Source organism: Patiria miniata, unplaced genomic scaffold (assembly GCF_015706575.1).
Source record: "Patiria miniata isolate m_02_andy unplaced genomic scaffold, ASM1570657v1 HiC_scaffold_29, whole genome shotgun sequence".
NCBI lineage: Eukaryota > Metazoa > Echinodermata > Asteroidea > Valvatida > Asterinidae > Patiria > Patiria miniata.
The window spans coordinates 12,916,638-12,929,685 of record NW_024037068.1 but is presented as its reverse complement, the minus strand read 5'-3'; the positions used below and the strand labels follow the sequence as shown (position 1 = coordinate 12,929,685).

At 40.0% G+C, this 13,048-nt stretch overlaps 2 protein-coding genes across 13 annotated transcripts in view; both read right to left on the bottom strand.

Moving 5' to 3' along the window:
• Nucleotides 1-1,966: 1,966 nt before the first annotated feature.
• Nucleotides 1,967-4,413, bottom strand: LOC119735357 (serine/arginine repetitive matrix protein 2-like). 6 transcript variants are annotated; one of them, XM_038209052.1, is made up of 2 exons: nt 4,298-4,413; nt 1,967-3,113 (listed from the first exon to the last, which is right to left on the bottom strand). In XM_038209052.1, the coding sequence occupies exons 1-2, from the start codon at nt 4,332-4,334 to the stop codon at nt 2,170-2,172; spliced, it is 981 nt and encodes a 326-aa protein (XP_038064980.1). In that variant the 5' UTR covers nt 4,335-4,413; the 3' UTR covers nt 1,967-2,169. The 6 variants fall into 6 exon arrangements, with proteins under 6 accessions (XP_038064980.1, XP_038064982.1, XP_038064981.1 ...); XM_038209054.1 differs by lacking the exon at nt 4,298-4,413 and adding an exon at nt 4,131-4,215; XM_038209053.1 differs by lacking the exon at nt 4,298-4,413 and adding an exon at nt 4,125-4,176.
• Nucleotides 4,414-7,095: 2,682 nt separating this feature from the next.
• The window catches only part of LOC119736150 (neural cell adhesion molecule 1-like), a 47,519-nt gene continuing 41,566 nt past the window's right edge, over nt 7,096-13,048 (bottom strand). For 4 of the 7 annotated variants that reach the window (XM_038210164.1, XM_038210166.1, XM_038210167.1 and 1 more), the window contains one exon: nt 7,096-10,644. In XM_038210164.1, the coding sequence (XP_038066092.1) occupies nt 10,506-10,644 (139 nt within the window). In that variant the 3' untranslated portion in view covers nt 7,096-10,505. The remainder of the gene's footprint in view (nt 10,645-13,048) is intronic. The other 3 variants (XM_038210162.1, XM_038210163.1, XM_038210165.1) reach the window with 1 other exon arrangement.

Sequence of the window (13,048 nt, the reverse complement as noted above, 5' to 3'; positions counted from 1 at the left end):
TTTCTTTTTGTCTTTAAAGAATGTCTTGTAGGCCCTAAGCTTTAATAATAAAAAAGCAGACTATGATTGATTCAGCTATGGATTGTTTCAAAAAGTTGAATTTAGAACTTCAAAAATTCAGTAGGATATTGAAATAATCTAAACATGTAAATATACAATTTTTATGAAAAAAAAATTGAAACAATTACTTCGCAAAAACCTACTGTAATTGAACATGAAGAAATTGTTTCGAAGGGGAGGCATTAAAATGGAAGAATCTACTTACATTACATTAATGATAGAAATTATTACATTTTTTATTTTTCTCCAAATTCCGAATGGTTGTTGGGCCTAGGCAGATGGGTTTGAAGCACGGCTGAACCCTAAATGTTAGGCCACGTTTGGCCCAACTTGCAACTTCGTTTTTTTCAAATGAATCTTCATGCATCCTCCAAAACTCGCCATCATGCATGAACCCAATGGCACACCATACAAGGGACACGTGCCTAAATCCTGCAAAAATCATCCACAACTGGTTGATGAAAGGTACATGTATAGGGTTAAGTTGTTACCCCCAACTAAATTGGTCCTATCTTAAAGGGAATATACATCATTTGCTTTTGCTGTAATTTTCAGATATGGATGGAATTGGGGGGTTTGGAAGTATATAGCAAATATAGTTACACGGACTTTTTTGAGGTTTTGGGTTCGAAAATGCTATAAAAACCAAGAAAAACAATCATTTTCCTGTAGTCTGGTTCCCTGACTCCATATAAGAAGAAACAGAGCAGTTTACATACATTGGGGAATTGTAAGGTCAGGGAACCAGTCTAGCTGGCTCGCTCGTACCCGTTCATAGGTTTGTAATCGATTGCAAACAAGTGCGATGGTCAATTGGGGCCAGTATTTGAAAAAAAAGCCAGTTGTTTCCAACGCTGATCGGCCGATCAGCGTTGGAAATTGATACAAAAATACCACTTTTCTTGAAAATGACAGTATACCAGGTGCCATGATTTTACAGGATGCTTTACACTGTCATTCACTAACAGTCCAGCAAGGTATTTCAAAATGATTTGGTAGTTTTATTTTTTGATGTTTGCAAATGTTGTATTTTCCCTTTAAGCTGGAACCGTCGTAACTAGTATTCAAACTGGAACACTTAAAAAAGTTGGGACTGTCCCAGGACTATCATCTAGTTGGGGGTAACAGCATGGAAGCACCCCGGTCATTGATCAGAAGACTGAGTACATACAAGTACATGTACATTTTCACGTGTATATTTCGAGTTAGATACGTTTGACTTTTGTTAATTATACAAACTCAATAACATTAAACCTAGTCCGAAAATGTGGGACTCTCAATACTGCGCGCATGTGTGAGAGCATTAAACCTCACTCGTAACTGCATTTGTGTGCACAATGAACGGAACTGCACTCGAGTACAAAATTTGAACATGGATTTAAAGCTACAGTCCATCATTTGTAATTTGTGCATTTTGTTCGTTTGAAGCAACAAAAGAGTTCAAAATCTAATGAAGGATACTGAGCAACTAACCTGATGAAGTTTCAGCCAACGCGTCAGCTGTACATTCCGAGAAAAACAGCATTCTAAGATCTCAATTTCAAATCAAAAGTTGCTGAATCATGTTTTGAATTGTTTTGAATTGCAACTATATGCGACGTGCCGACGTCGCGCACTGATCCGACGAATTACAACAACCGCGCACGCGTGTGCGTCGTTCGAATACTTGTGCGCGCTTCGCTGAATAACAAAACGAACTACTAATTTAAATTTTCCTACGGTGCTTCTTAAGAATCACCGTTGGAAATGCCTTCTTTCGTTGATTACTTCAAAATGACAGCTTCCCAGAAAGAATAATTTCACAGGGAGTTTAGTCCCCTTACTATCTTTCAACCAAGTTAGTTTTTCAACAATAATTAAGCCAGTTACTTTTCGGATGGCTGCAAATGATGGACTCTACCTTTAAGCTAGCTCCAGCTGAGTTTGTATTAACATGAGTCCACTGTACAGCTTTCAGTTGGAACATGGAAAATCCCAGGCTTGGAGTTTCTCAGCTGTATCATTCAGTGTACAGCCAAAATGACCAGGATTCTGATGGATGCAACAGGCTTCATAGTTTGATGTTACATTGTTATGCATCCAACAGAGCGCCCAGAGAACCTGAAGGGGCTAGGTACACTTGGAGTCTTTGTTAGAGTAGAAGTCGAAGAAATCATCCAAGGACCTCCGGGTACCTAGTACACATTCCTGTATCATCTTCATCCCCCGGGCGTTCTTTTTGTACTCTGTGTGGACTTCATCCATCATATCTGCGCCGCTGACGTCGGAGCGGACCAGATGCTCCCTGAGTAGGATCACGCTCCTCATCACGCGCCGCATCTTCTTTAAGATGGACTCGATCATGGCAACGATGAGGGACGTTTCGCTGGCCTGATCACCCAGATACGCAAACCGGACCGGAAGGACGGGTTTGTTCTCGGATTGAGGGTCTTCCGAATACAAGTACCTGCAGTGTTCTTCGATGGTCTTGATGTCTTCCGTGATTCTCTGCGACTGCTCCCGGACCGAGCTGACCATCCCCGACGTGTGCGGGGAAGGGCGGGTCAACCCAGGGAAGTCCGGCAATGCCACTGAAGCGTACGGCACGCGCGGAGTTGGCTCGGGGTCTTCGGAGGGAAGCGACCGGCTCGATTGGGGCGACGGTCGGGACTGCCTGCAGGCTGAAGCTTTTGGTGGTGACGTCGACTTCCAACTTCGTGGAGCCGACGGCCGAGTCTTGACCGGACGTAGCTTTCTTGGGGAAGATCCTGACTGAGTCTCTTCTGACGGTAACTGCTTTAGTTGTGACAACGATGGCAAACTTCCCTGAGATTTGTGCTTTTTAGTTTTATTGACTGGTGAGCACTTTTGACAGTTTTTCAAGGGTAACTGGCTGGGCTGAGATGATGGTTGACTGGATCCATGTCTCAGCGATGGTGACAACTGATCTTGAGAACCTGGTGGACTGGACGATGCAGCTATTTCTCTCACTGACTGCTTGTTGGACAGGGAAGGTGCCATGTCGTCACTGAGATTGTCGCAAGCGTCAAGTTTTCTCTTTTTAACTGGGCATGCTACAGGGGAAAAAGTAAAGAGGAATTTGTTGGTACTGATACTAACTTCAATGACAGAATAACAGGTTCCGTTTGATGCCTATTCCCTCTCACAGTTTGCACCATTCTGCTATCTCCATTGGAAATTAATTGAAAAAATAATTAGCTATAAAAGTATGAATGACTTTGGGAATGGCCATGAGTTAATATTTTATATTTTGTAAGAAACGTTTCAACCGAAAAATTCTGATTTCCTCATTAAATGTGTACAGGACAAGCACTGAAGGTGTCTATTTTTAGTGAAATTTCCAGATTCGTTTGCACACGTTTGCGTATCAAAATTTCAACATGAAATTTCACGAAAAGTTGAAATCTGAAAAAGGCAGGGAAATATTTCCATAGGGGCCTATATACGAAGTTCATTCAACACCCTGTGTACAAACCCTATGAGATTGGACTGAAATATTCTAAGTGTTTTCTAAGAAAATGCTTGTATTTTCTCACTGCTCAAATTGACTTTGATGACATGAAATTGCTATCTTGGAGCTTGTTAGTCAATACAGAGGAAAATTAGTGAACTTCATATATGGAAATCTTTCCAAAGGCAGCACTCTCTGATTAGCCTATAACTTAAGGGGGGTGAGTATGATTCTAAAGCAAAAATAAACTACAAACATGACAAACTAAGCCTAAATGTGAAAATACAAATTTGACAAAGTTCGACATGTTTTTGTACATGGTGGTAGTGTGGCCTTTATTTATGGAGGTAGTCCAGTAAATTGGCCACATTTATGGGGCTAGAATTTGGCATTTGTCTGGGAAACATTTCCAAATACTTAAAAAATGCACTCAGCTCTCGTACATGTACTACTGACTTTGTACAGAACCAAACAAGTGGCGTTAGGATACTACATTTTTTCTGAGTCTGGAAAGTTCAACAATTAATGAGAAACGGACGGGAAACATGGCCACTAGCATTGCTGGGCGCCATGCACGTCCACGCGGAATGCATGGCACCGTGTCGACACCCACGTGTACCGTGCAAAGCGCGCCCCAGCCCGCCCACCATTCCCCGTCAATCACGCTAAATCGACCGAGTTTACACGGCGTACAGAACAGCTGTAGCGGTGGCATTTTGCCAAGCTTTGTATCACGACCACCGTCCCATTGTTTAAAAAACGATAATGGCTAGATTGATGACATACCTTCACAGTTGTTTCCGTCTGCGACTTTGAATTCCATTCCGAATGTTAACCTCCAAAACCTTGTTCTTTATGCGAAATGGCTTCACTTAAAACCAACAATTTGCAACTGACGTCTACATACATGTACACTTTGACAGCAAACTGTACATTATACATGTACATGTACATGTACATACGTGTACTGTACGGCACCAAGTCTACGCATCGTATGCATGATGAAATGTACACTGTATACAATGTACCAACATGACCAATGGGTAATTTGCGGGCGTACGTACGTGTACGTGTGCGCACGAACCACGTGCTTTTACAATCCCATGTGGGTGTACGTACATGTACATTTGTATGTGTTTTGCGGCAGGGGATGCGTTAATTGTCTTAACTGCCGTCGGTTTTGCCCCCCCCCCCCTCTCCCCCCTCATTAGCAACATATTATTTTGAGCGTTTGAATGATTTTTGCCATTCGCCAACGTTATTTATCAACACTATGTTGTCCAAGGGCTTGTGAAAAAAGCAGGCTCAGATCGGATGGGACTCGAACTCATGAATATCCTGTTTATAGAGCAGACATACCCCCCCAAAAAAAAAACACCCTCAAAATCAAGAAAATTACATCTCCCTACGCAAATTCCATCGCGAACACAGGCCCTCAGTTTCTAAAGCATATATTTGGCTATTTCCGATCCAGCAATTCAACTACATTGAATTTTACCAAAAGTTCCAATGCATTTATTTATAAACGGGTACTCAAAGGCTAGGAAACAGGTCAACTCGTACGCGAACCAACTCGTACGCGAGTCAACTCGTACGCGGATTGGTCAACTCGTACGCGAGACAACTCGTACGCGAACCAACTCGTACGCGTGCCAACTCGTACGCGAGCCAACTCGTACGCGAGCCAACTCGTACGCGAACCAACTCGTACGCGGGCCGTTTTAGGAGTGGTTTCGAGGATTGGGTTGGGAAGAATTTGGGAATAGTGTGACGGGTAGTCCGTAGTTCAATTTTCATTTCATTTTCGTAGTTCATTTCCTCTCCTTTTTAATTCTATCCTTTGAGCCATTTTAAATCTGTTTGCAGCATAACAAAATATATGATGGCCAGTATTAATTTGGTGCAATGGTCCGGGATAAAATGAAAAAAAACATTGTGTCTATCATTATTTTTCCCTTGATTTCAAAAATGTCAAACTGTCATCTAACTTCAGTGCTTTCCCTGAAAATTATTTTCAGGGCAACCTCGAATTTCCGGTGAAATTAAATAAAATTCTAATTTTTAAAAATCAATGAAATTCACCTCCCCATTGTTTTAATTTACAAAATATAATTTGGATACATAATAATTAGGACTAAAAAATTATCGGACCCAAGCAAAAAATTAATTTTCTGACCCAAGAAAATCGCATTTGACCCAAGAAACCTCGCATTTCCGGTGAAATTATATAAAATTCTGATTTAAAAAATAAATAAAAATCAACTCCCCAATTTTTCTTTTTTTACAAAATATTATTTGGATATATAATAATTAGGACTAAAAAACTATCTGACCCAAGCAAAAAACTGGCGGACACTGTCCGTACAACTGTATAAGCATGCGTGATGTTATATTCCTTTTTTTATAGTAGCTCCTTTTTATACAATAGACCTCGCAAATATCGGTGTTTTCTTGTCATTTTACTTGTCTAACCAACCAGCAATTGTACCGCGGCATACAGAGGTTACAGCGATTCAATCATGCATTCTGGTGCGGTGGGAACCAATCATACTGGTTATCGCGAAGACAACTTCCCAATCAATCAAGCGAACTTGTAAAAAAACAAACAAACGCAGAATTCTCTAAAAAATCGCGAATGTAAGTAGCAACTACGAGTTGGTCAGCGTACGAGTTGGTCCGCGTACGAGTCGGTCCGCGTACGAGTCGGTCCGCGTACGAGTCGGTCCGCGTACGAGTCGGTTCGCGTACGAAGTGACCCGCGTACGAGTTGGTCGCGTACGAGTTGGTTCGCGTACGAGTTGACCTGTATTCAAAGGCTAGCGCCGTTTCAACATTTTTGGGATTGGAAACAACATGAGTAGCCTGAACTTGAACGCCTTGCAACACAACCATTGTCTCTATTCGTTCACTCTCATACTTGCTGAAAACGAGAAGGTAGAACTAGTCTCCCTTCAGCTCGGACAACACAGCCCCTTAAAAATGCTCATTTAAGAAAATCAGTCTATACTACATGTACATGTACCTACAATTTTGTCAAATCAAAACAGTTGGAAGTGGTGGGGAGGGTATACAATCAAGTCAAAATGAATGACACCGATTCCTTCAGTCGACCGCGTAGGCCTTTTTATTCATCAAAATGCAATCATTATAAAAACTACATGTAGGGCCTACACGATTTGTACTTGATTTCCAAAAGGTTCACAAAACAAATTGTGACCGGTCAAGAAATCTAGGAATACTAGCAGATCTTACAACATTTCTAACTTTGCTGAACAACTAACTGGAATCATCTACATTTTGGCATCAAAGTCTTATCTCTGAATACTATTTAAAGCAACAATAACTAAACGGCAACGTGAAGCAGTACTGCAGCAGCTCAAAAGAAGAAAACAAAATTGTTAATTCATTTACAAAAACATCCATCATATCAGTTTTACTGATAGAACCAAACCTCCAAAAAATATCATTAATGCCAAAATTGTACGCGTTTCTCACAGCTGGTGCGGTGTGAAAAATGATTTATCATGGAATACCCTACATAACTAGAATGCAATAGTTCTCAACTCATAAAATATCAGCCCCAATGACAGGACAATTTTCTTTTATGGCGACATCGCAATTTCTTTCCAAAAGCATCGATCACAACTGTTTTCACATGATCAAACTTTAATGTTCATGACATACATTGTGTTCCTGAACACTTTAAGTTTTTGTTCAACACTTCAGATGAACAAAGCTGTGGTGGTGTGAAAACATAGTGCCTGCAACGTAAATACTTCTACTTCAATTTAAAAGTTCAAAATTTTGTGCCAAAATCATTTCATACGAAATGCCAACACTGAATTTAATGAATGTCTTTGGCATTTCACGCTAATATTAATATTTCCACTAAAAATATCAAAAATGCTTCCTTTATCCAAACCTCAACACCATTAAAATCAAATTGTTATTATTTACAAGCTTTATGTACACATTGTCTACGACTGACAACACACTAAGCAGTGGAATTATTTATTTTGAAATGTCTAAAAAATATTCGGATTCTAAGATCAATTATGTACAGAGCAAGTATCCGACTTTGTTCATGAATTAAAAATGATAAAAAGGCAATTGACAGTTTAATAACACGAAATTTCAACGATGGTTCCTGAGACATGATTCTAGACCGAGAATGAGAACTTTCATCTGGATCAAATACATCATTAGAAGAAAAGAAAATCAGGAAGGTTTTTTTGCTCAAATTTACATACTGAAATTGATTTGTACAGGACATTTGGTCTTCAATAAATGAGATCTTCTTAATCAGTGTTTAAGTCACTGTCCCCAACTCATGAAACAATAAAACAAAATTGTGGCACCCGCTGCTACATGTAGGTCAGATTGGCGAACCAGCAAACCGATCCCGCAAGCTCGGTGGTCGAGTGGTATAAAACGTCTGCACTAGAAAGCAGGTCGTGGGTTCGAATCCCACCCGAGTGATTTTTTTTTCAACTTTCACTCGGGATGTAACACACTGTGTATAAAAGGCTTATACGTCGGTGAAGGGCAAAACCTAATTATTGATTTACATCACCCCGACGTAAAAATTTCACCTTATGAATAGTCATGAAACATTGTGTCCAAAACAATGCCTCACATTTCATTAAATAATTGTGAAAGGAATTCTGAATACATCACTGAAAAAAAAATACAAATTCTAAAAACCACTGTGAATACCTTTAGTCCAAAGTACCAAAAAGCTTTTCATAAACTGATCTTCATAATTTCTTCTACAAAACTACTCACTTCGTAAAATTTAGTAAGGTATTAAATTATTCCTGTTGTAATCAACACATTTCAAAATATATACATAAAAATTGCTGGCACGCATGTACATAACTGGATAATACGAGTACTAACAAAAGAAAACTTTGTTAAAAAGTAGGCAAAGACTTGATACAAAATGCCAAGATATATACTGCAAAATAAGCATGAATAAAGAAATTGACGGAGGCAGTAATTAGTACGTTTGAACCCACGACCTTCTGGTGGGAGCAGGCTCAAATTCTTGTTTACTTTTGATAGTCTGAAAAACGTTGTACCTACAAATTGGTTCTGAAATAGTACTTCAGTTTTCTTGGCAGACAGTACTGATACGGAATGAATTGTTCTAAATTGTGCAGTTTCATCAAGCTTCATTTGATAGTGTCAGAACCCCCCCCCCCCCCCCCCATAAAAACAAAAACAACAATTTTATAAAAAAATATCGAAGCAGTACCTGCATCCAAGTGCATGGTATATCCGGTTCGTTTAGTAAACACGTCATTCACACGAGCACACCACTAATAACCAGCACCCATTGAATACACACTTGAATGGCATTAACTTCTGGTTTCATTCGCGCTTCCGGTTCCATTCGCGCTTTGCTACACTGTGTGAAGCACAAATGGTTGAATTAAGATGATGTTACACTAACGAATGGGATAAGAATGGCCCAAAACAAGTACTGGGCCATAGAAATTTGTAGGGCTGTGCCACATATACCAAAAATTTGAATATTCGATCATCAACCCAAAACCCATATAGCATCGTTTCGATTAATATATATTCGAAAACTTTGTGCAATCTCGAGGTGATGATTAAAATCGTCCACGATGCTATTTCAATCATGAGTTTGCATGTTTTTTGTCCAATGCCACTTTTGTTGAAATGCCGCATTTTGCATGATTTCGAGCTTCCCTCAAATGTCTTCATTAAAATCAGTCAACTGTTAGCCATTGTGTTAGCTGTTCTTTCTAAGGTTTTAATAAGCTCTTTATCACTTTTCGAAAATCGCAAGTGCACGCAAATCCCGACTGGTGGCTAGTTAAGGCATGTTTTATAACTTGATCATGTGCATTGCAAACTTGAACATTCGATCAATTGTAAGTTGCAATAATCGAATACTAAAAATATAAATTGTAATGCTCACTTTCCATCATATCAACAATCTCAAAGCGCTTTACAATTATTCCCCAGTTCATCAGGCCAAGACACCACGCTGAGGCTGATATCTGAACTTGACAGCTTAATTTGTTGCTACATGATCAGAAGTTCTGCCTGGCAGTTCCCTAGAACATGCCGAAATTGGGCCCCATGAATGATCTTTTATATATACAACAGGTCTCCCTTCAGAAACACATTAGGGGAAGCCCGGGACGAGTTAACAATGGAAGGCATGTGTTTTTATTAAGAAAAAAAAGAAGAAGAAAACTGCTCAAACGAAAAATTGCAATTGACATTTAACCTTCCACTAGATGCTTGACGACTAAAACCACCAGGCCACTATACTACTGAACATTTTATGTTGATCCTACAAAGGTCCCTATAAAAGTGCTGCTACGCTTCACCATGTTAACCTTAGCAGTGCCCTGTAGTAATTTCATTACTAGCGGAGATCAAACCTGCTTTCAGGAAAAAAAATCTGAAAATAAGTTGAGGTGGTCCAAGCCCCATGGAGGCACTGCTAGGGATAACGCTAAGACTATAAACCAAATCAAACACAGAGTCGCAGTGCACTTAACGGTGGTCTCCGGTCATAGCAGAAAGCAGTGCACCAGCTAGTGTACAAAATAACCGTTTCATGACGGTTACTCTGAAAAATAAGCTGTCACGATGCATGTTCCATTAACGAGAGCATCCATGAGTGTACGACAGTGTAGTTGAGGTACTACTGATGATCTCAAGCCCAGTCACAAGTAAATTCCAAGTGAACTCAAATGTCCTCTCACAAGTAAATCCCAAGTGTCCAGTCACAAGTAACAGGGGATGAACAATAACAAAGGAATGCCTTTGTCAGAGTTCATTTGAATAGCTTCTGAGTTGACTTAGGACTGGCTGACTTGTTAGTGACTTGCGACACACTTCTGAATCTGATCCATCACAAGTATCTCAACTACAGCGACTCTTATGCGGAGAATGGTCTTTTGCCGTTCCCAAAAAAAAAACAGACAGTAGTAAGAATTGCGAAACGCCCTCAGCATCGGCTTCCCGACACCGTGCTCCTGTCCAGATCGTAATCGTAATCGTAGTGGCCAAGCTTGCGCATCTGAAGCTCCTGTAGACGTATCTCAGAGGGCGTCTGGGAGGGAGAGTCTGAGTGCTGCTCGAGTTGGCTGGAGGAGAGGAATGACGAACAAACATAACGAGAGCAAAGTTAGTCGTGAGCCGTGGAAATGTGCAATAATAGTACAAAACCATATTAACTGATTAGTCCCTGTACCGTCCCAACCCGCCCTGCCTGTTACTCCTTATACGGTCTGCCTGTTATTCCCTAATATGATCCTAAACTGCCTAAGCACCCTACGTTTTTTTTCTGGATTCATCGAGAAGTAAATGCAATGTGAGGCTATTATTTTTTTCCAGCTAGGCAATACTCTGGTATTAAAATGTCTACCTACATGTATATTTAATTTTTATTTTCAAGTAGCCTGTACAGATCCCCTACTTCCCAATCCATACTTAACCCTAACTCCCTACTGTCTTTTACTAAGTAATGGACCAAGTCCGCCAAAATCCATCAACCACACTGCTTCCAATGCATGCTTTGCTTTAGGCCCCCAGGCCCAAGTCCATCATACTTCAGCTGGTATCACTTGACAATCTGACAATGCTTGACAAAAGAGCCATTACTACATGTATAGAATAATCCAGGGAACAAAACTAGAAGCAATGTTTGAGGCGGCACCCTGTCCGCGCGCGCATGCCGCACGCATTCTTAAAGAGGTTGTGGAATGCTCGAAGACATTTCCGTCATTTTTCGGGTATATGTAGCCTAAGGTGTGATGAAATATAAACGACTATTGTTTCTTTCTGTCATAAAATGAGTACAAAAGGTACTTTTGAGAGCTGTTTTTCAAGTCCTGTCATGCCTGTTTCGACCCGAACGTGCAATTTGTGTAAAAGTCGTCGTTGCGGGCAGCAAACAAAACACAGCAAATCGTGACGTAATAAACAGGACTCCCGATGCAGAGAAGCATAAACGAGTCCTGTTTATTACGTCACGATTTACTGTGTTTTGTTTGCTGCCCGCAACAACGACTTTTACACAAATTGCACGCTCGGGTCGAAACAGGACCTGAAAAATAGCTCTCAAAAGTACCCTTTGTAATCATTTCATGACAGAAACAATAGTCGTTTTTATTTCATCACACCTTAGGCTACATATACCCAAACAATGACGGAAATGTTTTTGAGCATTCCACAACCTCTTTAAAGACAAGGCGGGCGCGCATTTTGGTAACCCTATTGGTCGAGGGAGCCCAGAGTGCGTGCGTTTTACTTGAGCGCGACTCGCGCGAGCCTGATGCCACCTCAGGAAATGGCTGTCGCAAAATTAGTCCACAGTGTTCAATCTGATTGGATTCTGTTAGTCATCAAGAAGGATCCCAACCTAAAATGCTTCGGAGTTTGAATTAAACACTACTTAAAAAAAAAATGGGCCATTCTATAAACTTGGCGTCCAAAGTGTGAAAATGTTCCAGTCTCTGTTATGGTACCTCTGAACTTTCAAATCTGCTGCTCAAGAATCATTACAAATTAGTTCTGGGTAAGAAGCCAGCTTTACATAATCATTCTTGGGCGACGATAGAAGGCATTAAGGAGCCTCCAGAATTTACAAAATCGTACATGTCAGATTTAACACTCACAGGTACAAAAGAGGACCCCCAAACTGATAGAATGAGCCATATCCTAGTTAAGCCTAAAAACTAACTAAAGTTCTACCTACTAATTAAATGTCATCTTTTTGTTCTTTGTAAATCTAATCTAAGTTCTAAACAAGTACGGATATAAAGCCAGTGTTTTTTTTTCAGCAGTTTTTTTAAATGAAAGATAGAAAACATACATGTACACAAAAAAGCAGGGAAAATGTGGAATTTGAAGGTAGCTGACAATTGAAAAGTGGATAGTTGAAAAAAGAGGAACTTCAAAAGAAACACACACAGGAAATGTGAAGATTGAATGTGCCAGTCTTCACAGCACCACACCTCTCTAAAGATGCATTCATGTCACATTTATGAGGGGAAAACTTTAAATATCTGTCTCTGAACTCAGGGTAGGTAATGAGGAAGGAATGGAACAATTTGGATGTAAGGGGGATGCAGATGCCATGAAGGTTACAAACTGGGAGTGGATATCTTTGCTGATTTCATTAAAATAAAATGAATATGTGAACACAGAAAACTTGTCTCTTTGTGAAAATTTGATATGCAAATATACATACATGTATATGCAATATGTGACCGGCTCCACAAAAAAGGGTATTTTGTAGCAAAACATTTAAATTGAGTTATATACATGGTTGGAAAGCCCCCAATGTTAGCTTTCATTTGATAAATAACTGAACTCCCTTGCCCCTCCTGTTCTGGAGATATGATGTATTTGCATATTACTACCTTGGAGTTAAAATTACACAACTGAGAAAACAGGCTTTGAAATAGCTGGCTTTGTTGTAGAACAACAGAATGATGCACACAAAATGATTGTTTTTACCACGTTGTTCATCAAAATCAACATTTC